At 38.7% G+C, this 26,423-nt stretch overlaps 1 protein-coding gene across 1 annotated transcript; it reads right to left on the reverse strand.

Moving 5' to 3' along the window:
- Positions 1-11,173: 11,173 nt before the first annotated feature.
- On the reverse strand, positions 11,174-26,321 carry LOC104394577 (E3 ubiquitin-protein ligase HACE1-like; the record flags this gene model as incomplete). Its single annotated transcript, XM_010004189.1, has 7 exons — positions 11,174-11,430; positions 11,858-11,971; positions 17,217-17,287; positions 17,555-17,653; positions 17,991-18,122; positions 22,573-22,769; positions 26,172-26,321. Coding segments are annotated over 7 exons (866 nt in total), but the record flags the coding sequence as incomplete, so codon positions are not given.
- Between the last annotated feature and the right edge of the window lie 102 nt (positions 26,322-26,423).

A 26,423-nucleotide genomic window follows, 5' to 3' on the forward strand; every position in this document is an offset into this window, starting at 1 on the left:
GTAAACTTACATGCCCAAAAAACAGCTTAAAGCTCTGAAGTAACAGTGTCTTATAATTTTTAATAGAATGGCTGACAGGATGATCTCACTTACAAAGCTGGGTGCCACCAGTATCTTCATTCCTCTGCAGTCAAAAAGAAAACACAAGTGTCAGCAGAAGTGGGTGTTCTGCAAGTAGCCCTGAAGGCCTTAAGATCTGGTACTCTGAGACCAGTGTCTGAACTTCAGATGCTGTGATCTGAGACAGAGAGGTTGTTATGTGACCTACATACATTTCTCATCATGAAATATATTTAGTGTGTGATTTCTTGCTTCTGATGATGCTGATCTATGCTCTAGATCCAGGGAAATACAAATGTCATAAAAATTACTCATAATTAAGTTCCTTTACTTAAGCAGGTTCAGACATACTGAGCACAGATTTGAAGTCCATGATCAGGGCAGATTAACTTCCTAAGGCAGAGAAAGCAAGGGAGATATTTTAGATAGATTTATACTTGGCACTCCTTTCTAAAGGGCTGGTAGGAGCTGATGTTTGGCATATATCACCAGCTGCCTTGATATCACCTTCAGAATTAACGACCTTCAGACCTTGTAGATTCTTCTTTGGTTTACTGCTTTCTATCCTTGCCTTCATCAAAATATGCTCAGAAGCATTCCTGATGCTGTGAAGTTTGATTTGTCTGATGGGGAGGATGGCCTGAAAGGTAGAGATCTGATCTTCTACAGTCACAGAAAAACAAGGTACATTTGGAAGAAAAAGAGCCAAACAGCATCTCTGTGAAGCTGCAGGAGAACAAACTGAATGAAGAGGTTGTCACATTTTTTGGAAAATCAAGAAAGATCCCACCTTGCTCCCCAACATTTTTTTTCCCCTAAGTGCTGCCTGCATCAAACACAAGCGAGGTTTTTTTCACGTATCTAACTGTTCATCTGACAAAGATACAAAGCATAGAGCAAAACTGATCAGACAACACAGTCAACTCACTTTTCCCCTCCAGGAAAATCTTCACAGAAGCAGGAGGCACATCCCTATCCCAGTCACACAAGCAGTAGGTCTGAAAATATGATGCCAAAGGGGAGAAGTAACTCAGGAATTTGAGTTAGACAAAACCTGGTAACACACAGGCAGTGGGCTTTATTTTTATTAAACTGAAAAAAACCCCAAATCATTATTCATAGCAACTATGTATTGAAGGCACATATTAGATTTCCTGTCAGAACCTCTATATAACAGAAAAAAATTCAGACATTCTTAAGTATAGATGGTACTAGTGTAGGAAAAAGGTAAAATTGAAACAGGATGGACAGTGGGTTCAATTGCAAGCAGTTAGTCTTGGTACAGAAATTGACAGGTGATGTTGGATGGATACAGAAAGATCAAACCAAGAGGAGGATGACATGGACAGCAAGACCTCTGAAAAATAATTTCATTTCTGCTGTGAGGAAAAAGTAAGACTTCCCATAAAATAATTGTTAGGGCTTAAAAGAAACTTTCCAACTATGGCAGAAGTTGGAGTCACAACTAGAAAGTTATGTATCTGGAAGTTAAGTAATCAGTGTTAAACCATGGGGATTTTCCACCTTTATCAAATCCATCACTCCCTTCAGATCATCAGTTTCTGGGCATAAACCCTTCAGCAACAAAGCAATGAAGGCTCTTGAGAAGATTATGCCTCTAGAGCCAGTTAAAGCACCTGAGTCCTGGGGAGCATCCCCACCGCTTCACTACCTCCTGAACACAATTGCTTTCCAGAGAGATCTCAGGAATTAACCTGTTGCCACACACTTTACCAAGCATTTTGTCAAGGGGACAGGAGGGACAAAAGAGATTGATGGAGAAACAAGTCTTGGAGACCATTTGGCCAATCCTGAGTGGTTTGGGTTGGAAAGGATCTTAAAGATCATGTAGTTCCAACTCCCCTGCATGTCAGGGACACCTCCCACCCAGAGCTCCATCCAACACGGCCTTCAACAATTTCAGGGAGGGGGAGCCACAAGTTCTCTGCATAACTTGTGCCAGTGTCTCACCAACCTCACACTAAAGAATTTTGTCCTAATGTCTAACCTAAATCTACCCTCTTCCTGTTTGGAGTCATTAACCCTTCTCCTATCACTACATGCTCTTGTAAAATGTCCCACCCCAGCTTTCCTGTAGGCCCCCTTCAGGTACTGGAAGGCTACTTAAAGGTCTCTAACCTTCTGTATAACTTCACTACCATTTTCAAAATTCATGACCAGGAAGCACTGAATACTTTCAATAGAGGTTTCCTAACTGCATGTTTAGGACAGCCATCCACTCTGGTTTGCTCCAGCTGCCAGATGAGCTCAGCAGGATGGTAAGAAGGAAACACACAAGTGGACTCCTGAGGCCCCACTCTAGGCTTGTCTTCGAGGAATAGCCACTAGATGTAACCCTGGGAAAAATACAGACACTACATCTGAACACTTCCAGATGTCCCTACCCAACTCATCTGTCCCCTGGGGCATCACTCAGATCCACAAGGGGCATCTCCTTTCCTCAGAAGTTTACAGTCTAACTAGAAAAGCATGGGCCTACATACAGAGACACAAAGTGATTTCTTAAGCTTTCAGAGGAGGTCAGTGGCAGAGGCAGACATCAAACATGAGCCTCAGCAGCCTCTGGGTAATCTGTCCATCCATTGAACTTCACTGACTGTTAAGCACAGAGATACATGAAAGAGCAAAAGACACTGGTCAACTCTCATCAAACCAGTCATGACTGAGCAACAGAAAAGCTTGGTGCTGGAGACAACCCAACACGGGAGCAGAAACAAACCCTGCTGTCCAGCAGTGACAGACATGACCAAAGGTGGGTTTTTTCTGTGAGAGATAATGAGGAAAAGATTTTCTTCAGGCTTTTCCACACATAAAAAAGTACACATATCTATGAGCTGTAATTAACACACTGGGTTCTTGAACAGTCTTAACTGAAGTATTAACACAACCTAGAGCAAGCACAGCTTTACCTCAAAGTTGCCAGAGTTATTCACTTGCACATTTCCACTTCAGTCCATTTCTCTGGCAATGCTGTTAGCAGAAACAGAGGAAATCATCACCAGATACACAGAAAGAAGCTGTAATGAATAGCAAAGACTGCAAGTATGTTTGCCTGGTCTAATACAGTTCTTAAACTGGTACAATCCAGACTCAGGACTGGAGATGCAGATTTTAATTAAGCTAAAACAAAAATACTTGCACAGGAACTTCAAACTTAAATAAAGTAACATCTACTTGAATTTAATCCAACTTGATTTTCAACCTTTGTGTGAATTACTTCAGAGTAAAGTCAGGAGAACAGCTGTTTACTGGCAAGGAAGGTAATACTAACATCTAGAACATGTATTTTTTTGTTTTAGAAGTACACATACACACTATTATGTTCCAGACAACATAAATAAGGTTCATTTGAAAACAATGTCAACAAGCTAAGGCCCAAAAGCACAGGTATGGTAATTAGCCCCCACGTGTCCTGCTCAAGGAGTTTACACTTGGAGCTTTCTTGAATGAAAGCCACATTTTAGCTGCCATGGGTGCTGTTGTGCTTCATTGGAAGCATCTTGTCTGTACAGAAGGGAGCCCCTTCTCACACACATTCTAAAGTGCTGCCCTCTCAGCAGAAGCATTACTTGCTTTAGCAAATACTGCCAAGAAGGTCTGCCTGGAGGTATATGGGGGGAAAAAATATCAGTGGTAAGTCAGGAGAGGATTCATTCTCTACTAGCATCAAATGTGAAACAGAAAATTCACCATCTCCACCTCCCCTCCTCTAGACCTGCTGAGCTCAACCAGTCTTCCCAGTCCCTGTGGCAACAGACCACAGCATTCAGACCATTCTGTGACCAGAAAAGGTCACATCTTCTGGGGGTCCAGGCACTTTTCCCACCCACCAGCTGAAAGGTGTATCTGTTGTCAAAAACACCCCTGTTATTCCACATTTACACTCAGGATACTACTCACCTCTTCCCTGAAGATACTCTTCACTCTCAGACTGTGCTTCTTCCATTTATTTTCTCTTGCTCACATCTCGCACCCGGAGCATCACTAATATGTGCCACAAATCAAGGTGAAAGTGCAGTAGTTGTCTCTGGGCCACCTCACCAGGCCTAATCTATTACAGAATTTAGATTCCCCATAGTACAATCCTTTCTCCTTTAGGTGACATACACCTAAAAGCCACACAGCTGTAACATCCACAGGCATCCAAATACTAATCAATAGCTGCATCACTTTACTTCCACAAAGTAGCAATTAGAAGAATCACTCTAAAATAATGCTTATACACAGACTCACCTACATCAGAATAAACTTAGCAGCACAGACAAGCTGTGTATGAGGTACCTGTGAAATCTTTACCCACGTGGCATGTAAACTAGCATCACCCACCAAGGATTCAGTTTTCCTTCCAATTCACAGAATTTGTAGACCGAAGTGTTTTTATCTATTTGGGCAGCAATAGGGTTCAGTTTCCCTTTACCAGAGGCTATAAATTTGACTAGACAGTAACAATTGCTTTTTAATCTAAGCAAACTGATCTGTCAGAGGCAATCAGTACAGTCTGGCTATCCCAGGAGAATCCTAATAATCCCAATGAATCACTTGGCACTGGATGACACTCAATACTTGAACTCTTGGCACAGAATGTCACAAGCACTTAATGCAGCAAGTATGTACAGCTGCAAACAGTGGGCTCAGGGATGCAGCCCTTCAGTGTTTTCTTCTCCTGCTGAATTTCTATACCTCTTGTCATTAATCAGCTTCTAATCATATTAGCATTTCTTCCTTTTTAACAGTTTCTCATGGACAAAAAAAAATTCACACACACTTAAGAGATATTATTTGGTATTTCTTGCAACAGGTACATGTTCCATCCAGAGAAAATGCTCCAGAAAAACCTGTTCTAAGAGAAAATTTAGTCATATACAGTAGTCAATGACATCAGGAGATTAAGATGGACTGATGTCAAAGGAAATATTTTGATGGACCATTGCAGCCTTTGTCTTTGGAATTTTGAGCCCATCTGTAACATTTCAAACATGCTGAGCATTTTATAAAGAATGTGCTCCAACTGAATCACAGGCCATAGGTGGAAAGACATGCAATAATGCCATTTTTTAAAACCAAACTAAAGGTGCATAGGAAGCCCCTTTTGTTTGAATTCAAAATTCAATAATTCATTCTATTAGCTTGAATTCCATGCAGATTTTTTAATTGCAACTAGAAATCCTGATTTATACACAAAACTAGAAATATTTCAACCCAACTGTATCGTACTATTTTCAAACAAAACTAAATATAAGAGTAAGCCAGTAATGATATTTGCTTATGTGGTTAGAGTCTTACTGCTTCTGAGCTACAGCTCATCCCACTGAAGTATATTAACTCTGTTACTGTCCCTAGAGAGTAAAAAAAAAAAGGTTGAATTGACAAGCATGTCAATAAAACACACATCACAGTCTCTATCAACTGTACAATTATCTAGAGCAACTCTGGGTATAAACAGATGTTCTGACTTGAAAAGCACTTATCCTTACAAGTCAAGAATCCCTGAGGAAGTTAAATCTAGTTGATTTAAAGCTTGGCTTCTTGGCACCAGTTTAGTAGTTGGACAATTTTACTTTTTAACTGGTAAAAAAACTCTTCTATGGGCATGTTAAAAATTCTTAGGAATGACAGTTGCATACACAAACTACTGATTTGCCCCTAATTTAAAGAGCTTAATTGAAAACCCACACTCTGTCTCAAGGTGGAGGTAAGGAAAAGAAAAAATTAATTTGCCAATTCCTCAACTAAAGGCTAAAAGTGAAAGCCTAGTTTATTTAATCTATTCCAAAATTACCCAGCTACTAGCATTAATAGAGGAAAACAATCTTCACAGCTTAAAACACTCTGGTATGTAGCATTTGACTATAGTAGTACCAATCATATTGTATATATATTTTAAATATACATAATTAAAATACTTGGGGCTTATGTCATGTATGTTTTTGTTTTATCCTTATTTATAAATTATCTATAACGAATATTTAATACAGCATTGAAACTACAGAGAAAAAGAAATTAGCTTTCAAAACCTGATAAGCTGTCTGGGGAAAACACCAACTTGTTCTCCACTCTTCAACATTTGCATATTCCAAAAACTTGTGATGGAGATAAAAGGTGTTAAACACAGACCACTATGACTGCCTAGTAAGAACTAAGGGTCATATTTTTCCTCTTAGCATAGTTCATATTTATCAGTCTGTTCATTAATCAGCTGGGTTTTTTTCCAAGCATTCTTTGTAACATGCAAGAAAAAAATCCCACAGAGATATTAGCATCTTTGTTTTCTGATTTCTGCAAAGGGAACTGATTACTTGCTACCTGGAACAGAAGATACCAGAATGGCAGTCAATAAAGCAATATTTTCCATGTAATATTGCAGTTATTTGGCTTCCTCAAGCACCTACTCCACGAAGACTTTCTGCAGGAAGAGCAGCTCCCAGAAAACAACCTTGCATCAGAAGCAGGGATTGACTTCAGTGTCAAGGTTCCTGGGCAAAGAGCTGTTCCTGTGCCTTTGATGCTGACACCACCTCAGTTGTCTTCAGAAGCTGCCCTGTTTCTTTCCTCTCCACATCTCTCTTGATTAATCAATAGACTTGAGGCTGAGCCAACAACTTCTATTTAACATGCATGAAAAGCAAAGTATGTAAGATGAGTAAAAGAAAGAAAGCAAACCTTGAAGAAGTCCTGCTTTCCACTCTGGTTTGCCAGCCAGACATCAGATGTTTGGAAGAAGCCTTCCTTCTAGAACAATCAGCACTGCTGTATTTGATCTCATCTTTCTCCTCTGCTTCCTCCTCACTAGGCCAAGAAGCACTATGTCTCTTTTGCCTTTTCTCCCCAGATGAGACCCAGTCCCCAAAAGCTAAGGTACAAAAGCAAAACAGGAACTTGGGAAAATAATCACAGCAGAACAACCCTACCTTCACAGATTACAAACTCTTCAAGGTGAAGATTGTGTCCTCTTTGGACACTGCAGTTATAACGGGAACAAGGTATTAAGGTAAGGAATTTCTTAATTCACCCATTTCTTCATAAAGGTGCCTAAAAAAAAGATGCTTCCTTTGTGAATTCACTGGACCCTCTGAAATAATATGAAAACTGCATTAGAAAGTGGGATGCACTAAAGTATTTTTCTCTTAGTATTTTAACAATTGTTTGAAATATTTAAAGGAACATTTTATAATAAGCAGCTGTTTACAAGGTCTTTAAAATGCTGACTGCTCCTCATAGCAAGACTTCTGATGATGATGGGCTTTTTTAATCCCAGAATATGAAAAAATTCTCAACTGAGAAACTGGCTTACTAGAATCAGCTCAGTAGACTTCAAGAACAGTTTGGTTAAACTAAAGCTACAACTTTGAGTTTATACTCTTAAACAGAGAGTTCACAAGCTTCCAAAGCATAGGTAGAAGTCCATTTTCTCCCTCTCATTCCATTTTCAATCTTACTGACTATACAGTAGAACTCATTAAGCTACATTTCACAGTTTATGGTTTTAATGGTTTTGCAACATTAGATGCACAACACATTTTCAAGCATCAAAAACTAGGCTTTGCTATCTAACATTTCATAAAGATAATAAAAGTTAATGAGCACTCATGATCTATGATCTGACAAGACATCTGTTCTGTTCTTTCCCAGATAAAACACTCCCTGCCTTGTTCTGGCACAGTGGGAGAGAAAAAATATAAACCAATTAATCATTCTAAACTATAAGCTATATTAAGTTATAGTTTCTCAACAGGCTTTTCATACCCTGTTGCTAATATGGCACAGGCAGCCTAAAAGGAGTCTTTCCATGCAGTAATTAAATCCTGCTAACTTCACATGGCCAACTGCAACAGGCAGTGCTGGTTAGCACTTCAGCAGAAAAACCCTTGTTCAAGATAAGCAAGGTTGATATTATATCAGGAGTCCAGGATTAAGAGCTCTCTTCCCATTTTCTACGTATTTTTATCATGCTTTTTTTTATTACAGAAGGATCTTAATATTTCATTCTGATCTATCAAGGGAGTATTTGGTACAAATCTTACAAGAAACGCTACAAGATACCTGGAATCATAGAATGGTTTGGGTTGGAAGGGATCTCAAAGATCATCTAGTTCCAACCCCCCTGCCATGAGCAGGGTCACCTCCCACTAGATCAAGTTGCCCCATCCAACCTGCCCTTCAACACTTCCAGGGATGGGGCAGCCACAGCTTCCCTGGGCAACCTGGGCCAGGTTCTCACCACTCTCAAAACTAAAGAATTTCCTCCTCATGTCTCACCTCAATCTCCCCTCCTCCAGTTTTCATCCATTCCCTCTTGTCCTCTCACTCCCTGCCCTTGTCCCAAGTCCCTCCCCAGCTTTCCTGGAGACCTTTCAGGCACTGGAAGGTGCTCTAAGGTCTCCCTGGAGCCTTCTCTTCTCCAGGCTGAACACCCCAACTCTTTCAGCTTGTCTCCAGAGCAGAGCTGCTCCAGGCCAAGGATCATCTTCGTGGCCTCCTCTGGACCCTCTCCAAAAGGTCTATGTCCTTTTTTGTGTTGAGAGCCCCAGAATGGACACAGTACTCCAGGTGGGGTCTCATGAGAGCAGAGCAGAGGCTAGGGAGTTTCCCCTAGTAGGGAGGAGGAAGGAGTGATCTCTTTCTGAAGCATTTGCAAGGCTGTAACAGGGAGATCTGATAGAGAAATTTGAGTACATTAAAGCTCTGCACTCCATTGTATTTCAAAACCAGTTGCCGAGCACTTTAAGAACACGTTTTGAGACCTAATTAGGCTTGTTAATACCTATGTCACCTACAGTATCATACAACATTCTAAGTGCAGGGAAAAAAAAAAAAGGAGAATAATACAAATCTTTTTTCCCCTTCAGTCAGCCCTACAGTATGACATGTTTTGGACATTATGCAGGAGTAGACAAGGCACCATTTTGCTGCAAACAGCTGGATGTTGCCATGAAAAACACATGAAATGAAAAGTCACAGATTGCTTAGTAGTTAACAAACAACAGTATTTACAGTAAAACCCTTGGATAAAGATAAAATCCCAGCTTGCACAAAGAAAACAGAAACACAGAATTCCTGAGAAATACTTTGTATTGCTGAAAACACCACCCAGCTCTCCAGCCACCTTGCAGAGTCACAAAGAAATAAGCTCTGCAGCCAGGGAACCAAGCACTGCCCAGCCATGCAGAAACAAGGTACTTCTGTTTATTGAATGATCCCAGATAACTGGGATTTAAAGCTAAAATCCCCAACAGCCTCAAACATCTAACTTATCCAAAGAGGGTAAGCTTCCTAGAGCATGCCAGAGACTAACAGCATTTCTCCACTAACTGAAGCAATATTCTAACCAGGTTTCACCAGGTTACCCTGCTGGAACAATCTGCTCTTTCTACTAACTAAAAGCAGTGTTCTCCTTGGGTGGCAGTCACCAACACTGCACAGAATTTAAACTAAAATCCATGCACACAAGTGCACAAATAGAACTGAAAGGGAAATACAGGTAGCAAGTCTATGTATAAAGCTTAGTGCAAAAGAAAATTACTGTGGCACCACTGAATCAGATGGTCCACAGATTTCTCTCTCTCGCACTCCCACAGATTATAGCTGCTTTAGATTAACAGATAAATAAAATGTGAAAAAAAAAAAAAAAACCAAAAAGACAGCTCCAAGGAAGTAGCCTAGACAGATCAGCTGATGAACTGAGGCTACACGTGTACTAGCACTTGGTACAGAAAAACATGAATGGATCAGTAGCAGTTTGTGCTGAGGACCTCAACACTGAAATTCACGTGTTCGGTGGGTTCACTGTCTCACTGAAATTCACGTGTTCGGTGGGTTCACTGTGCCTGAACTCACTCACTGACTCTTCAGGTGGCCTCTTCAGACCAGGCAGGTCTTGCAGACATAATTAGGTGTTCATCCATTAGTGCTTGGCACATGCTTTTCTGTTTAGTTTCACCTGGAGTCCAGTTTGCACTCTCTGAAGCAAAAGCATGATAAGCAGAGATGACCAGATTCATTTAGAGAAAACCAAAACAAACCCCAACCAACCAACCACCACTTGTAGCCTGAACCAAAACTGTGGTGCAGACCTACCTAAAAAGCAGTTCTGCAAATGCACCATGTACCCCAACATGTGCAGCTACTTAGCATCAAATCACATGCTGATGAGCTATTGCTCTGTATTTTTACATATTCTTTGGGTAGTACACTCCAATTTTACATCAATTTTGACATAAGATTTTTGTTATTGTAGACTTGCCAATTAAGCTCAAGCACCTTCCTTGTGCATTTCTTTATGTCCACCCATACACTTTGACAATGCCTTCTTAAATGCTGGTTCCAAGGCAGTTTAAATTACAGTAAGATGAATAAAATCCTGGTGAAAAAAAAAAACAAACAAAAAACAACAAAAGAATAAACTACCCACAAAGACACACAAACATGTCACATTCATTTTCTGGTAAAAATATTAAAATTTAATAATACCTTTTGAACATACAATTATGTCAAGGAAAAAGTAAAGGCATTCAAACAAATGGATATAGATCTTAAATAGTATTTACAAATTCTAAGCTGCAAGTTGACTATAAAGTCACAAATACTTTAAATATTTAGTAGAATATAGTGTAAATACTAATATAAATTAGATACTAACTTCATCTGTCATTTCTTCCAGTGATAACAGTCTAACCTTTACATATTATGTACATTAAAATACTAAAAAGTTATAAAATTGTATTTGTTACTATGCAAAGAAATGGAAAATACCTCAGATCTGTCTTACTGTACAATATCCAAATTGAACTGTCTATACTGGTTTCTGCAAAAATAAACAGCACTGTCACATGCAACAAGGCATAAAGTACAAGCCTGTCCATGAGCAGGATGCCATCTGAGTGCAAAATAAACTGAAACACAAATGTCATTCAACCACATCCTTGAAAATCAAAAGTAAACCGTGGAAAGGGACTCTGACAAATTTTCTCATTCAGTCTGGAATGATAATGAAAAGTATGTAAACTGAGTGCCAGACAGATCTGTCATTTTTTCAAAATGAAAATACTGCATACTGAGAAGTTTGTCCTGACTTTGTGTTACTTTCACAACACATAATGGGGGAAAAAGCTGATGATCCTGTATGAATTCTGAAGCTCAGCCCTTCCACTGGGCTGCAGCACCTCATTGTTCTTATACTGACAGTTTCCAAAATTATTCCTGCCACTCTGAATTGCACATCAGTAGTCAGATGAGTTCTCTAGACTTGGTTATGCCATGGTGTACCCATAGCTTCCACAGTGCAATGCCACAAGAAGCCTGTCCTTGAGGATCTCTTTACTTGGGTATTCAGGTAACTTGAGCATGTTGATACTGAAAAAGGGAAAAAAAAGCCACATCAAAGTTCAGTAAGAAACCTAACAGTCAAGTTTTCCAAGTGAAAACCCTAAAGATGTCACATCTATAGAAGAAAACAAACCTGTGCTGCGTTACAGTATCACTGAGCATTCTAATACATTGCAGGAAATTCAGGGTTTTTTCACTTCGGTAAATTGTAATACCATAATTTAACTTTCAAATTCCCTTATTTATCCCACTGCTTTTAGTAAAGCAAAATGAAATAATAAATAATGAATGAACATAATGTAACATCATCTGAGTTAAAACCTACCACCTGCATTTTGTGAACACTCCACAAACAGTCTAAGCTGGATTGTTTTGGTTTTTTTACTATTAAAGACTGCAAGTGACATGAAAGAGCCCTGTAGTTAAGATATTTCCATCAGACTAGTTAACATACCATGTGCTTGATGTTGGTAAAAGATTTGCAGTATACGGCACAGCAGCAATTGTAAAATTTTGCAATCCACTGCCACCCATTATATGGGCAAAGCCACCATGAGGCACCCTGGAACTGAGAGAAATCACAGGAATTAAACCATTGCAAGAATGTTATAAGCCAAAAAATATAATCTCTAGACTGCAAATATTTCTTACTGCTAGTAATTAGACAGTTACTAATACTTTTAGCAAGTTTCTCCTCACCCACATTAGTGTGGGTAGCATCATGGCCAGTTCTGGGCTCCCCAGTTCAAGTGGGACAGGGATTTAATTGAGAGTCCAACAAGGGCTATGACAATGATTTAGGGACTGTAACACCAGCCTTAGAGACCTGGGGCTGCTTAGTCTGGAGGAGAGAAGACTGAGAGGGGACCTTATACATGTGTTCAAATATCTGAAGGGTGAGTGTCAAGAAGGAGGGGCCAATCTCTTTTCAGTCATGCCCTGTGATAGGATGAGGGGCAATGGATTCAAACTCAAGCACAGGAAGTTCCACCTCAACATGAGGAAGAACTTCCATACTGTGAGAATGACAGAGTCCTGGGACAGGCTGCCCAGAGAGGTTGTGGAGTCTCCTTCTTTGGAGACTTTCAAGACCCATCTGGATGTGTTTCTGTGTGACCTGCCCTAGATTCTGTGGTGGTCCTGCTCTGGCAAGGGGGCTGGTTTTCCTTTTACTAATATCTTATTCAAAGACTACTTGAGGTGTAAATGGACAATAGCCCTGGAATCTTCAGAGTCCCTCTCTATATTTTTAAACTAACAAAGAGAATAAAATTCAGGTATTTTTATAACATCAACTTCAGTTGGTATGCATTACAAGGTAGTATGTTAAGCACAGCCCTCACACACAAAAAACCCCACAAAAAAACCAACAACAACACACACACAACAACAACAAAACCCCAAGAAACCAATCTATAAGGAAAGGTAAGGACAAAGAAGTTGTATGTGGGCCAGCAATGCATCCTTGCATCAACAGCAGCCAGCAACCTCTTGGGTTGCATCAGGAAGAACGTCACCAGAAGGAGGTGATCCCTTCCCTGCACTGGGTGAGAAACAACTGGAGTCCAGCTCCAAGCTCCCCACTACGGGAGGGACAGGGACATAATGCAGAAAGTAGAGAAAAGGGTTTCAAAGCTAGTCAGGGATTGGAGCACCTGACACAGGATGACAGCAAGCTGGGACTGTTCAGCCTGGAGAAGAGAGGGCTCAGAGGAATCTCATCAATCTATATATAATTACCTGAAGGAATAAAGAAGACTGAGCACAAGTCTCAGGAGAGCATCCAGCACACAAACTGGGCAATAGGCACTAATTGAAGACCAGAAAATTACATTTAAATATGAATTTATTTATTTTTTTATGTGAGGTGGTTAAACCCTGGAAGAGGCTGCCCAGAGAATCTGAATGGTCTGCACCCCTGCAGACAAGTCAGAACCTGACTGGACAAGACCTTGAGCATCCAGCTCTAGCTGACCTTGCTCTGAGCATGAAGTTGAACTAGACAATCTCGGGAGGTCCTTTCCAGCCTCAGCTATTCTGCAATTTTGTAGCTAGCAAAGAAACAACCTGATAACACAAACTAATCTTTCCATAAAGTATCTAACATCTGCTAGAATTTTAGATTACAGGTATTTATGTTAAAAACGATGCTCCCATATTCACAAAAACAGAGTGACTGTAAAAACCAGCAGCAAGAATGGAAAGGGAGAAGGAAGTAATGTTTCTACTAACAGTAGAAATTACTTGGCAGAAATGCAAAGGTGTAAGGGTTGCCACTGCCAAATGTTAAGCAGGTAGGACAGAGCTCACAGTAATACTTTTAAAATACACCTTTAAGAGCCAGCTATAGCATCCAGCACACAGATCTCTACATCACCAAGCTTAATGACAGCAACGTTGGGCATCTGGTTCTAGTACTGGCATGTAAGGCAACCACTATGAAGGGAATTGTGATTACTTGCAGAATAGTATTCCTGACATAAGTTGTGCTCACAGCCACAGTTCAGAACTGTTATTATGCCATGATTTTGGTTTGCATTTCTAAGACAGTGCTGTGGCCCCCTGCAGGGGCTTCTTTTCCCTCCCATGAGCCAAGAGAACTTGACATTTAAATCAGCAAAAAAACACAGCTCTACCCTTTGACAATTTCTCATTCAGCCCACTAGTAGCTAAAAATCTTTACAATTTAATTTATTAAAATGTTTTTCATACCAGAGGTTAAAACATACAGTATGGCCAGGGCTTTGAACATTTAAAAGTAATAGATGGCTGTCAACTTAGGCCTCCAAGAATGAGTTACTTTCCAAGCCAAAAACAGCCAATGTGTAAAGAAAGCCTTCCAAATATGGGCAAATGAGATCAGCAGATCTTACCTCTCTTACTGCATGTGCAAATAGCCTTAAACAAGAGCAAAAATACAGTTTCACAGCTTTGGAAACTTCAACACTATTAAAATGTTTATATTTACATCTGAATCCTAACCTTTCTACGCATTTCTCCACCTACACATTTTGCATAAATTTACTTGAAATAAAAACAGTGTAGAAGAGACACTTTAAGCCAGTTCCCTTATGTTTTGGTTTACTTTTTAAAATAGTTGTGTATGTAACACATTTATCAACTATGCTGCGTTTCCCTTAAAACAGCACATAGCTTATTGCTCAACAGAAACTACAGTCCCCTGAGAAGTCAAACAGCAATCCTAATACCTGCAGAATACCAATAAAGAGGAATTTATAATGATAAACTGTCAACACTTCCCTCCAATTGTTAACTAAAAACCTGATCAAAAGTTGGCAATGGATAATTAACAATAATTTAGCCAAATACTATTATAAATGCCAAACATTCATGGTGGAGGGGTGGGAGGGAGGAAACAGAAGCATGTGGAATTGTCAGTGCCACCTCAAGCAGCTGTCAGCAGAAAGAAACTTGCAGATCCCCAAGAGAATCATAAATCATTTTGCTTGGAAAAGACATTTAAGATCATCAAATCCAACCATTAACCTAATTCTATTGAGGCTGGTGCTAAACCATGTCCCTAAGGAGCAAATGAAACACAGAGATATTTAGGATTTTTCTTGAGTGTGCCAAGACCTCCAAATACTCAGACTCTGCTATAAAAACACTGCACACAATAATTACTTTACTGCTAAAAATGTCTCAAAATGTGTTTTAATGAATGATGAATGCAACGGTATCTCCACTGAAACTACCTAAGCAAGACTTCACTACATTGAAAAGAGGTGTAAGAATGGGGGGAAAAAAGACAAAAAGCAAAGTTTAAGAAATACTAAAAGATGTCAGAGAAACACTGAAGACCTAATCATAAATATAATTGTTTTAATTAATTCATTAATGGCATACTCTTTGATTGGAAAGAAAGAATAGTAATCACTTCATACATGCAAAAAAAAAAAAAAAAAAAAGCAAAGTTTAAGAAATACTAAAAGATGTCAGAGAAACACTGAAGACCTAATCATAAATATAATTGTTTTAATTAATTCATTAATGGCATACTCTTTGATTGGAAAGAAAGAATAGTATCACTTCATACATGAAAAAAAAAAATAAAAATTGAGTACATGAATATGCAGAAGAGATTAAAGGAAAATGGAAATAATGAAAATTTCCAATGCAGTCTGTCTGCCAGTACACACAAATTCTTCACTAAAAAACTGTAACTTCAGAAAAAAAATCCTAGTTTAAGATCAGGTATACTTCTAGTGTTCAATTTTACTTAAGATACTGGCCTGTACTAGACTGTTTTATCTCACAGACAATTCAGTGTCTAAACTTCTATGCCTAGAAACTAGGACTGTCTGGGGACTGATGTGCAAAAATACTAGCTGCATAACACTGTGAGAGGTAACTTTCAAAAATAACTCTTTTATGGAAAAATATACCTATTACATTTCAATCACTGAAGAAAAAACCCATGTTCTTACTAGGTGATATAGAAAAAAAACCAACAAAACCAAAAACAACAGAAGCAACTTAGTTTTAAATTCCAGTTCAAAATTCTTAAGACACACCCAGAATTTCCCTTTCTATGAAAAAGAAATGAGTAAGCACAAGTCAATGTGTGATTGTGTCACCAAGATGAAGGGGTCTCAAGCACATACGAGTCAAATATAATTGTTTACTTGGTAGAAAGCATCCTTTAGAATACAGTAGATTATCCTAAATGCTATAAAAACAGTGACATGATACTTCAGTATAATTTGGAATGTTTTAAGAAGCATTAGAAACATGACCTTACATCTGAAAGATCCTTATTTGCCATCTAGATTTAGAAACAGACTAGCCCACTTAAAATGAGACCAGCAGTCGGTGTGCAACAGATGTGCACTTAGAACTGCAGGAATAATTTCTGCAGACAACAGAAAGGAAAGATGGATGTGCATAGAACTAGCTTCTTAAATTGTCTGTCATCCATAAAAACAATGAAATTCATAATAAATCAAGTGAAACTAATAGCATTTGAAGACTGTGCCATTTGATGATACATCCACGACTGGGAAATTGCTTGGTATAAAAGACAAGGTTTATGTTCTTCATTTGTATTTTACCTGTGCTTAACCATAAAGCTTCCAAACAAAAGGTCAACTCCTCTACTAACCCTAGAATATGAAGGGAACATCAAATTAAGAAGATGGTGGAAACTCTTGTTACCAGAAAAAGCCATGGATTACATACCTGTGCCTATGGAACCACTTCATAAGATGCCTGTACACCCAACCTCAGCAACTCACCCAGCTCACAGGTGCATTTAGTGCTCAAAACTTTCCCCCACTGCCCCCAAACCATTCAGTAAATAAAAGTGGCTTTCCCCAAAGCACAACCAGAATTTTGGAGATAAATCCTGTATAAAGCATCTTGCATAAGATTAAATCTTCACTTGATTCTGACATGATGCACTAATGTTAAATTCAAGGAGAAGGATGTGCTGTTTACAATGACCAAAGTGATACCTAGTTAACTCATATTAAAGCCTATATTGATTACTGGAGAAGTCAAGAGCTACATAAATATGCAACAGGAAGAAGATCACAGAGCACAGTTCAATTCACTATTCCTTGTTCAAAATTGCCTGGGACAGCAACCAAGGCGTCTTGCAAAGTAGTCAAGTATTATAAATATGTAATCAATCATTTTGCTGGCAATAGAGGCAGCAAAAGTATTAACATACACTTTGTCTACTTTGATCAACATATAGAACATTGAAGCATACAAAGCAGTTTCTAGTTAAGTGATCCTGCATGGGAATCTGAAGTCTCTTAACTTATTTCATAGTACGTAGAGTTTCTCACCTGCCAGTAACAAACTGTAACAGTAATACTCTCTCTTCCTGAGTTAGTTCTTCCACAACATCCCAGAACCACTAAATGAAAAATAAGTTAGTGTTAAATCCTTGCAAGTACTTGAGAAGTTAATGGGAAAACAAATTAAATGTTTGTGTGTTTGTTATATACATCATGGAAATTTTCATATAAAGTTCATATATAACAAAGCCATTTAATCTAAGAATATAGTATAGAAAAACCTCCACAAATTACAGCCAAAATAAACACACAGAAAATGACAAGAAAAGCACTTTTCTTTTAATTAAAATGCAAGAGTCTACATTATTAAGGAAAAATAATTTTACCTGAATAACTTGGTCTCCTCTCTCATAGCCACTGGTGTACTCTGTATTTTTTAACCAATCATTCACATCAATTTCTGGCATACCAGACAACAAAAGCTCCTTCAGAAGAAGCAAACAAACTGTGATTAGTCATGACTAACCATTAGTTTCAAGCTTTTATGCTATTTTAGAAAATAATGCTCTAAGATGTATCAAAATGCAGTGCTTTTTCCTGTTTAGTTGCGACCTTACAGAACCTGTGACTAAATTTTAATACAAGAAGAATCCTGAATTATTGGAACTTCACACAATCTGTGTAATGTAAGTATATGGCATCAAAAGATAGAAATTATTACCAAAGAACCTAAAAGAAGAGAGCTCTGAGTTTAGGCATGACTAGAGAAAAAACCTGAGACATAAAAACGTATTTTTTAAAAGTAGATGCATTTCTGCTTACCAGTTCATATTCATCAAAAAGCTGGATCAAAGATGGTGGAATGAACATATGGAAGCCTTGTAAAAAGGCATTTATCTGAGGCTGAATGGCCCTTGTCATTCTAAGTTCTGTGACAAGCTGGACATACTCAGCCTGCAATGTAGAAAACAACATTGAGACACAGAACAGTAAAAATACCTGGTGCTCATGCAAACTCACACAAGTGCAGTACATTCCTAATCTCATCTACTGCAACATGTGAAGACACCCTGTGCACATTTCACAGATGGAAGCAACCAAAAATAATTCACAAGACCTCTCACAGTTCAAAGTCCCTTCTGTTTCTCCCCTTTCCTTCCTTCCAAAGGTAACTCCCAACCAGAAGTGTTGAAATTGTTACACTAACCACCCAAAAAATAGGGACTTGGACTATGATAAAGGGAGTTAAATTTGTCTTGACTGCATTTTATATAACCACCTTTGCAATCATCTAAGAACATAAACAAGGCAATGTTTGCAAAGAAAAATATTCTATTAAACAAGCTAACATAACTCAGCAAATAAGTTAAACATATGCAGGAATATTTGTGACCCAAACTGTGAACAGACAATACCTCAATTTGCATATTTCAGAGATTTGGGGGCTCTTCCTTCCACTTTAAAAGATGCCAGTTACACAAGGAATCCACGAGAACTTTGCTTTTGTTGAAAATACAAAAGCCTAGAAGGCTGCTAATGGAGGAAGGCTTTTAGAACCAGACAGATTAGAAGTGCCTACATTAAAGCTGTAAAAACACGTCTCATCTACTCTGACAAAGCTACTCGAGTGTAATAAAGTGTCTTTACTCAAAAAAAGAGATTTCTACTTAAAACCAAAATTTATTCTTAGATTAAGGTACGCAATTTCGAATTAATGGTTCGACTTTCTAATCATAATTTTTAATAACGAAATCACAAAACATGCCTCCCAATTAAACCATCTTAACTATTATCTTCCTTCAATACAATAATCTTAAAAAAATACTACCTAGCTACCAAAAAAATACTACCTAACTTTAAGGTTCCCTTTCTGAAAACAGAATGAAGAATGAAACATGTCAAAACAGAACAATGCTTCAAAGGCAGTTCCTTACATTCACAGAAGTATAAGTATAGAGGGCTTGTCATTTGCTTTGCAGTTGGAAGGTATTTTTACATGCACTACCACTATTTTATGAGAGTGAGAAGACAATCTGTGAAATGCCCTAAAGAAGAGAAACATTACCTAAGCATATATATCTTCAGATGCAGAGCTGTTCCCAAAAATCTGCTTTCAATCTAGTTATCTCCCTAGGTTGCTTCTCCTGACAGTGGAACTGAATACACCTCCCTTCTCTAAGGAATTAGAGGGGCAGTCAAAGAATATTAACTGCCCTAGACAGAAGTCAGCCTCTGTGAATACTTTTTATGACATTCAAGAATAAATCAGAAACTTTAAACAATACCAGGATTGGAAGTATTGTTAACATTAGTCTTCTGTGATCAGAAATAATTGTTTTACATCTCTTCGATTGCTGTTACAAAAATTAGGCTATTCAGAAAAACAGGTTGTAGAAAGAAAAAGGTACCAATCCATTAGGAAAAAATATGACAAATGATTATTTTCTGCATTAGAGAAATATTTACATTGAACACTTTCATTATGAGAGAAAACAGTTGCTGTGCTTTAGGTGTAACAGGAAACCTGGTAAATAGCCTGAAACAGCCAAGCATCCTGACTATCAGCACTGGCACATGCTGAAAGACCAGCACCACAGGATTTACATAATATGTCAATTAAAAAAGGCCAGTTTGGTTTTTCTCTGTCCACCTAATTTACATTTTATTCCTGCTCAGAAGCCTTAGGAACACATCACAAAAAAGAAATATCTACACAATTTCAGATGTACTTATGCATTCCCACATAGTGCACTAAAGGTACAATCCAGCCTTCTTTTAAGAAGGAAGATCTGATTGAACACACATGAGAGATGGGCATCACAATTAAAATGACAGTTCAGTTCAGGTGAGGGGTTGTTCTGTATTTTCCCTTGAGGTAAGTCAAGCAGAGAGCATGCTTGCCTCATTTCCCAAGCCCATATACTGTGAGATAAAGATCAATGTTCATTATGATGTTCAGATTCAGAGAGCAGCTCCATTCCAAAGCTGTTTCAAGAAAATATGTAATTTTTTACTGCCAAAACAGCATGGACAGATCACAGACAAGCTCTGGGAGGACAGAGAAAGCCATTAGATTGTGGAGTTCTGCATGATTTTTTTTTTTAAATAGCATATGGTCTTGCCTAGCTCTAATTTTATTTTTTTCCTTAAAAGTAAGTAGAAAACTGCAGAAATATGCACAGCAAAGAACAAAGAAAAGTACAGCATGGACACTGGGCAAAGATTGACTTTTGCCTTTGAAATCTCCTTATTATCATGACAAAAGGCAGCAGAACCACTACCATAACTGATCCTTCAGTAAGTGCTACTGCCTTGTCTGCTCCCACAACCTTTCATCTATTGCACAGATGATGGGAAAAAAAAAGATAATTCCTTCATTCAAAGAAAACAACTTTTTACAAACAGTTATTACTACTGCTCCTCAATGGGACATTTACTCTTTTTTGCTTTGTTTTTCAGTAAAAGGGAGACAGATCGTTTGGGTGGTTTCACTGGAGTTTTATTTTTGGCATGGGGGCTTTTTTGTGGGTTTGTTGGTCTTGGGTTTTTTTTTTAAGGAATAAAGATCCACTCAGTTTCATTTTTTTTAAAATGTTATCCTTTAAAAAGGTAATCTGCTAGTGTGCATACACTGCAAATTCCTTTAGAAGCTGAATCTGCTTCTCCCAGAGGTATAGAAAATGCAATTAGTTTTAAACACTGATCTTTCACTCATCAGGTAAAGGCAGAAAAAAATAATTAGATGTCTTATAGGACAAAAAAAGATATTTTTAAAAGCAGAGACTTCTATGTTTAACCTGTTAAACTGCTAAGTCAAGTCAAACTGAAAACCCACCTCACATGAAAGAAATTGGGAAAAATCCCCAAAAACCACTAAAACAGATCCACAATTTTCAACAAGTAGGTTTGCCTTTGTCAAATTCAGTGAACAGGAGACAGAGCCACCCTACATATGTCAGTTGACTACACGTTCTGCAGCTTCAAATGGAAAGATCAATTCATACTAACAGTCTGAAAGCTCCCACAACAGTCCTGTCCCTTACGACCTTTCAAATAAAAACTACACAAACCCTTGTTCCCTCCCACCACAGCTGAGGAAGGCTGATGAGCCAGAATGGATGCATTTGTCCTACACATGTTCAACTGAGTCAGAATTAACAGAGCAATTTAAGCTACTACTGACTGAGGGTATCTTCCTGTGGACAAACCTCTCATTTCACACTAACTGATAACAGCTTCTAAATAGTTGCTATGAAACCACAAGTTATGTCAACTATATATATGTATTACACATTGAGAAGCTAAGACTGTCCAGAAATAAGAATCAACCACCTTGCTTTGTCTGATAGGTAATACAGGAATTAATCATCCACTGCCTTCACATTTTGACTTGTTTTACCTTTTGTATTCTTTGATGACTTTGATATTGCAGGAAACAGTGCAGAATCAGGCCAACATGTATTCCTGGTTTTAGAATTACACTCTGCCTTAATAAAAATGAGGACTAAGCATCCTAGAATCCAGTACCAATTGCTCCAACACAAACTAGAATTTTGCTAGGACAAATGCTGTCACCAAGTGGCCGTTTACCAATACAGCAGCTGGGAGAGCTGATGAATCCAGTGTAGACAAAGTGAGTCAGGCTAGTTCAGCACAAATGAAAATCAAAACACAAAGCAGACAAAGATCCAAAGAGTCAATGATACAAAAAATTGCAGGTCTATGCATGACACTGCTGCAGTTGCTCAAAACTATCTAGAGGGCAACTGCAGAATTTAATTAAACTGATGTCTATTTTAATTTCTAGATGATGTTCAGCATCTGGATGCATTTTTCCATATTCATTTTTGAACTAATGCTGCAGAGAAAAGCTCAGGGCTTTTCCAAGCCTTTACTAATAAAGTCAATTTAAAAGGCAGATTATTTCCATACACCACAAGTGACTTGCAAATGGCTGAAAAAGCTTTCTGCAGCCTTTTTCTGTGTTCATTACCCATATATTACTGTATAAAAATCCAGTGGCACAGGCTACCCTCACCCACAGCACACTTTACAACATTACCTATAATTTTACTTTTAGCAGTCGTTACTGTTTTACCTTTCAAGTATATATAACCCCTGACTTACTCTTATGCATATTTGGAACTTTTAAAAGAAACCTATTTTCCTTCCAAAAGTTCTGTCAGAAATAAGAACCTAAAATCTAAACACTGACAGAGATTTTAAATAGTACTGTTTCTATAACATGCTAAGCTAGGAAAAAAAAGGGGAAGACTGTTGGCAACTTTGTTATTTTGTGTTTTTCCTTCAAAACAGATATACTATTTCTGCTTCCAGTTAGTCATAAAGTCAGTGCAATTGCTTTTCTTATACTACTAACTTCTGAATTAACCTGTATACTCACCTTGTTTTCCTGTGTAACAAGTATACTTGCACCCCCTGGCTTCAATGGCACTTCTTCCATTGCACCAAAGACATCAGTCTCAACAGAGAAGGTCAGCTCCAAACCCAGATCACTGATATCATTATCTAAAATCCACTGCAAGTTCTTTGCATACTCTGGATCAATAGATGCTACATCCTGATAATTTACAGGTATACCTATTAAAAAAAAACAAAAAACAAAACTCAAATAAATGGTTAAAGCTAAAAAGGTTCCAACTTAAAATATGGTACAAGATTGCCCCCTAGAGAGAAACCAGAATAATGCAGTAACAGGGGGGAGAAATATATTCACTAACAGCAGAACTATACTTACTACATATTAAAAGTATTAAGGAATAAAGTTTCCTCTTTCTTCCCAATGAAGCAAATGTCAAACCACTGGACCAACAACAATTTTCACAATTTTAGCTCACTAAAGGACTTCAATAAACACATCTAACCATACAGAACATACAATGTTAAATGAGTTTTGTAAAAAACCTCTGTTTTCTACGTAACTTTTAGAAACCCAAATATCATATTTCTCTATACAATAATATCTTTTCCTTATAAAACTATTTAGAACTGGGAGGGGGGGAAAGAAAAAAAAGACCAACTTTCTGTACTTAGAAAACTCTCACTCCAGTTTCAAATTCACAGAACAGTAGGGGTTGGAAAGGACCTCTGGAGATCATAGAGTCCAACCCCCCTGCCAGAGCAGCAACACTATAGAATCTGGGGCAGGTCACACAACCAGACGGGTCATGAAAGTCTCCAGAGAAGGAGACTCCACAACCTCCCTGGGCAGCCCAGGCCTCCGTTACCCTCACAGTAAAGAAGTTTCTCCTCATGTTGAGGTGGAACTTCCTGTGTTGTCACTTGGTGCCATTTCCCCTCATCCTATCACAGGGCACCACTGAAAAGAGACTGGCCCATTCTTGACACCCACTTTTCAGCTATTTGTAGACATTAATAAGATCCCCTCTCAGTCTTCTCCAGACTAAACAGCCCCAGGTCTCTCAGCCTTTCCTTATAAAGCAGGTGTTCCAGTCCGTTCATCATCCTCGTAGCCCTCATTGGAGTCTCTCCAGTAAATTCCTGTCCATCCTGAACTAGGGAGCCCAGAACTGGACACAACACTCGAGGTGTGGTCTCACTGGAGTAGAGGGAGAGGAGAACTTCCCTCCACCTGCTGGACACATTCTTCTTAATGCAAAGTTTCCTTCTTTTTAATCATGTTTGCTACGAAACCTCCTATAGAGTTGATAAAAATATTTGTAGGAATTTTACATTTTCCAACTGAACCTACAAGTCATTTAGAAGCATTAAGGAGAGCTGCTAGAAGTTTCTCTTTTATTCAAGTACAGAAACGATGTATTTAAAGCCCCTTTGCAGACATGGCACTTAAACAAATTTGAGCAAATGTGCCCCAGAACAAGGTGACCCTGAGCTTGCACAACAGAACTATCCTCTTTACTACACAAGAAAGCAAACTCCAATTACTTTAGCTCTGTCATGATAGAAATTTTAACTCCACCATTACAGACATGTATCTGTGAAAAATGTCAGGGAGGGGGTGAGCATGGTAGCAGGTTTAGAGAAAAGCAAGTTATTGGGAAGTATTCTCTTTGCTTTACCATCTTCTGTGCATTGTGCAGTGCCACAAGGGTGCCCATTAGAAGTCTTAGCATGTTGTGGACTGCAGAGGCAGCACCCCACAGAGTAACACAAAATTCAAAGGTTAGCAGCTGGTGCAAACATCTAATTGCAGAAGCTGTTACAGTATTTCCTGGGAAGAGCTGACTAGTGCTGAAATGGTGTATCCACAAGCTGCAAGGCACTGCTTTTTTATAATAAAAATCAAGCAACGATCCAGTTGAAGTGAGGGATAGATAATTTACTAATGAATATTTCACTGTCACGTCTCTCAAAACAAAAAACCAACCTCCAACAGCTGCCTTGCAGTTTCTAGAGGACTTTCACATTTGCCAACTGGTAAGCATACGTACACTCCACTTGAAATTTGGAAATAATGATGTCTCTGAGGGATATAAGCAAAACATAAGGAAAAAGGAGACTAAAATGGAGGAACTGGAGACTCCTCTAGAGAAGAAACTGAACTGGAGCCTTATGATAAAAGTACACTTGTGGCCTGTGTGTTGTGAGACAAAAGCACTGAGCTCACTCATTGACTTGACAGGTATTTTACCAATCAACAGACTCAAGCCAAGCAGCTTTAAGGAAACTCCATCAGATGTATCAGGGCCAAGTTTGAATCCCATTAAATACTGCATATTTTCCTCTTGCTATACCCTTAAGTCACTTGTAGTTTGAAAAAGAAGACAAATCTATCTCAGCATAATTGTGATAAAAAGGTATTTCTGCACAATACAGAACATCCAAAAGATACCACACGTAAGCTCTGAGACAAGTTCAGGAAGTATTCAAGGATTTAAGGCCTCCAGCTCAAAATACACTGACCCAGAAATTAATTCTCATTTTTGTTTATGGCATTTTAAGGAATCTTTTCTACTAGACTGTGAAAGAGAGAACTGAAGTCTAACAGCATATAGCATAACTAGGAATTCATCTGCTATCTGTCTTTGTGGGTTGGAGGTGAAAGTTCCTTTTCTGAACAGAAAAAATTGGCACCTTAGAAGAAATACAAAATAACTGTAGAGCAGCACTAGTGCAACCATCTTCTCTTTTTAAGCAGAGGACAGACAGATACAAAGTCGGAGAAAAGCAAACCTCAGAGACATTATTAATTTCTTACTGTATTTCTGCCCCACTTTTACACCCGTAATAGAGTGCAGCCCTAATCACAGAATGGTAGGGATTGGAAGAGACCTCTGGAGGTCATCTAGTCTAAATCCCCTGCTAAAGCAGATTCACCCAGAGCAGGTTGCACAGGAATGTGTCCAGGCAAGTTTCAAATATCTCGAATGAAGGAGACTTCACAACCAGTCTGGGCAGCCTGTTCCAGTGCTGAGTCACCCTCACAGTAAAGAATTTTTTCCTCATGTTCAGACAGAACGTCCTGTGTTCCAGTTTGTGCCCAATGCCCCTTCTCCTGTCACTAGGCACCACTGAAACTGTCTGGTCCCATCCTCTTGAAACCTGCATTTTAGATATTTGTATATATTGATAAGACTTCCTGTCTTCTCTTCTGCAGGCTGAACAGTCCCAGCTCTTTCAAACTTTCCTCACAAGAGATGCTCCAGTCCCCCAGTCATTTTTGTTGCCTTCTGCTGAACTCTCACCAGTAGCTCCTGATGCACCCCAGGATGCCCTTGGCCTCCTGCAATTCAGGATTTAAACTAGAAAAGAACCCATTCATTGGTAGCCATTTCCAAAAGAGGACGACAAGAGCAACACTTGAGGCTATACTCAAGGTATCACAAAACAGTCGAGAAATGTGTCTCTCATTTGTGATCACATGGAGATTAGCCTGTGAGCATCATTATTCTGCTCAGAGGAATCTCTTGATGTCAGAGGCCAACCCTTAAGTGATTGCCAAACTGTTTACTGCTCAGAAAACTCTTACAGCTAATAAACAGGATTTTAATAAAACCATACCAAGAATATGCTTGTAGAATGACCTTGTGAAGTAGATGTTCACCAGCTGCCTGTGATTAAGAGCTAGTCCCAGGATCTGGCCAGCGAAACGGAAGTAGTTCAGATGATCTGGATTTACAGAAGAGTTGCTGTTGGGCTGGAAAGTTGTTCCTATAAAAGCAAAAGATGTTGCTTTGTGCTTCTTTGTTTCAGTTTGTTTTTAAAGTGAAGTTCATGTATATCAAGTACACTAAGCATCTGAAACTACTGAAA

The sequence above is a fragment of the Chaetura pelagica genome, unplaced genomic scaffold (assembly GCF_000747805.2).
Source record: "Chaetura pelagica isolate M959 unplaced genomic scaffold, ChaPel_1.0 scaffold258, whole genome shotgun sequence".
Lineage (NCBI taxonomy): Eukaryota > Metazoa > Chordata > Aves > Apodiformes > Apodidae > Chaetura > Chaetura pelagica.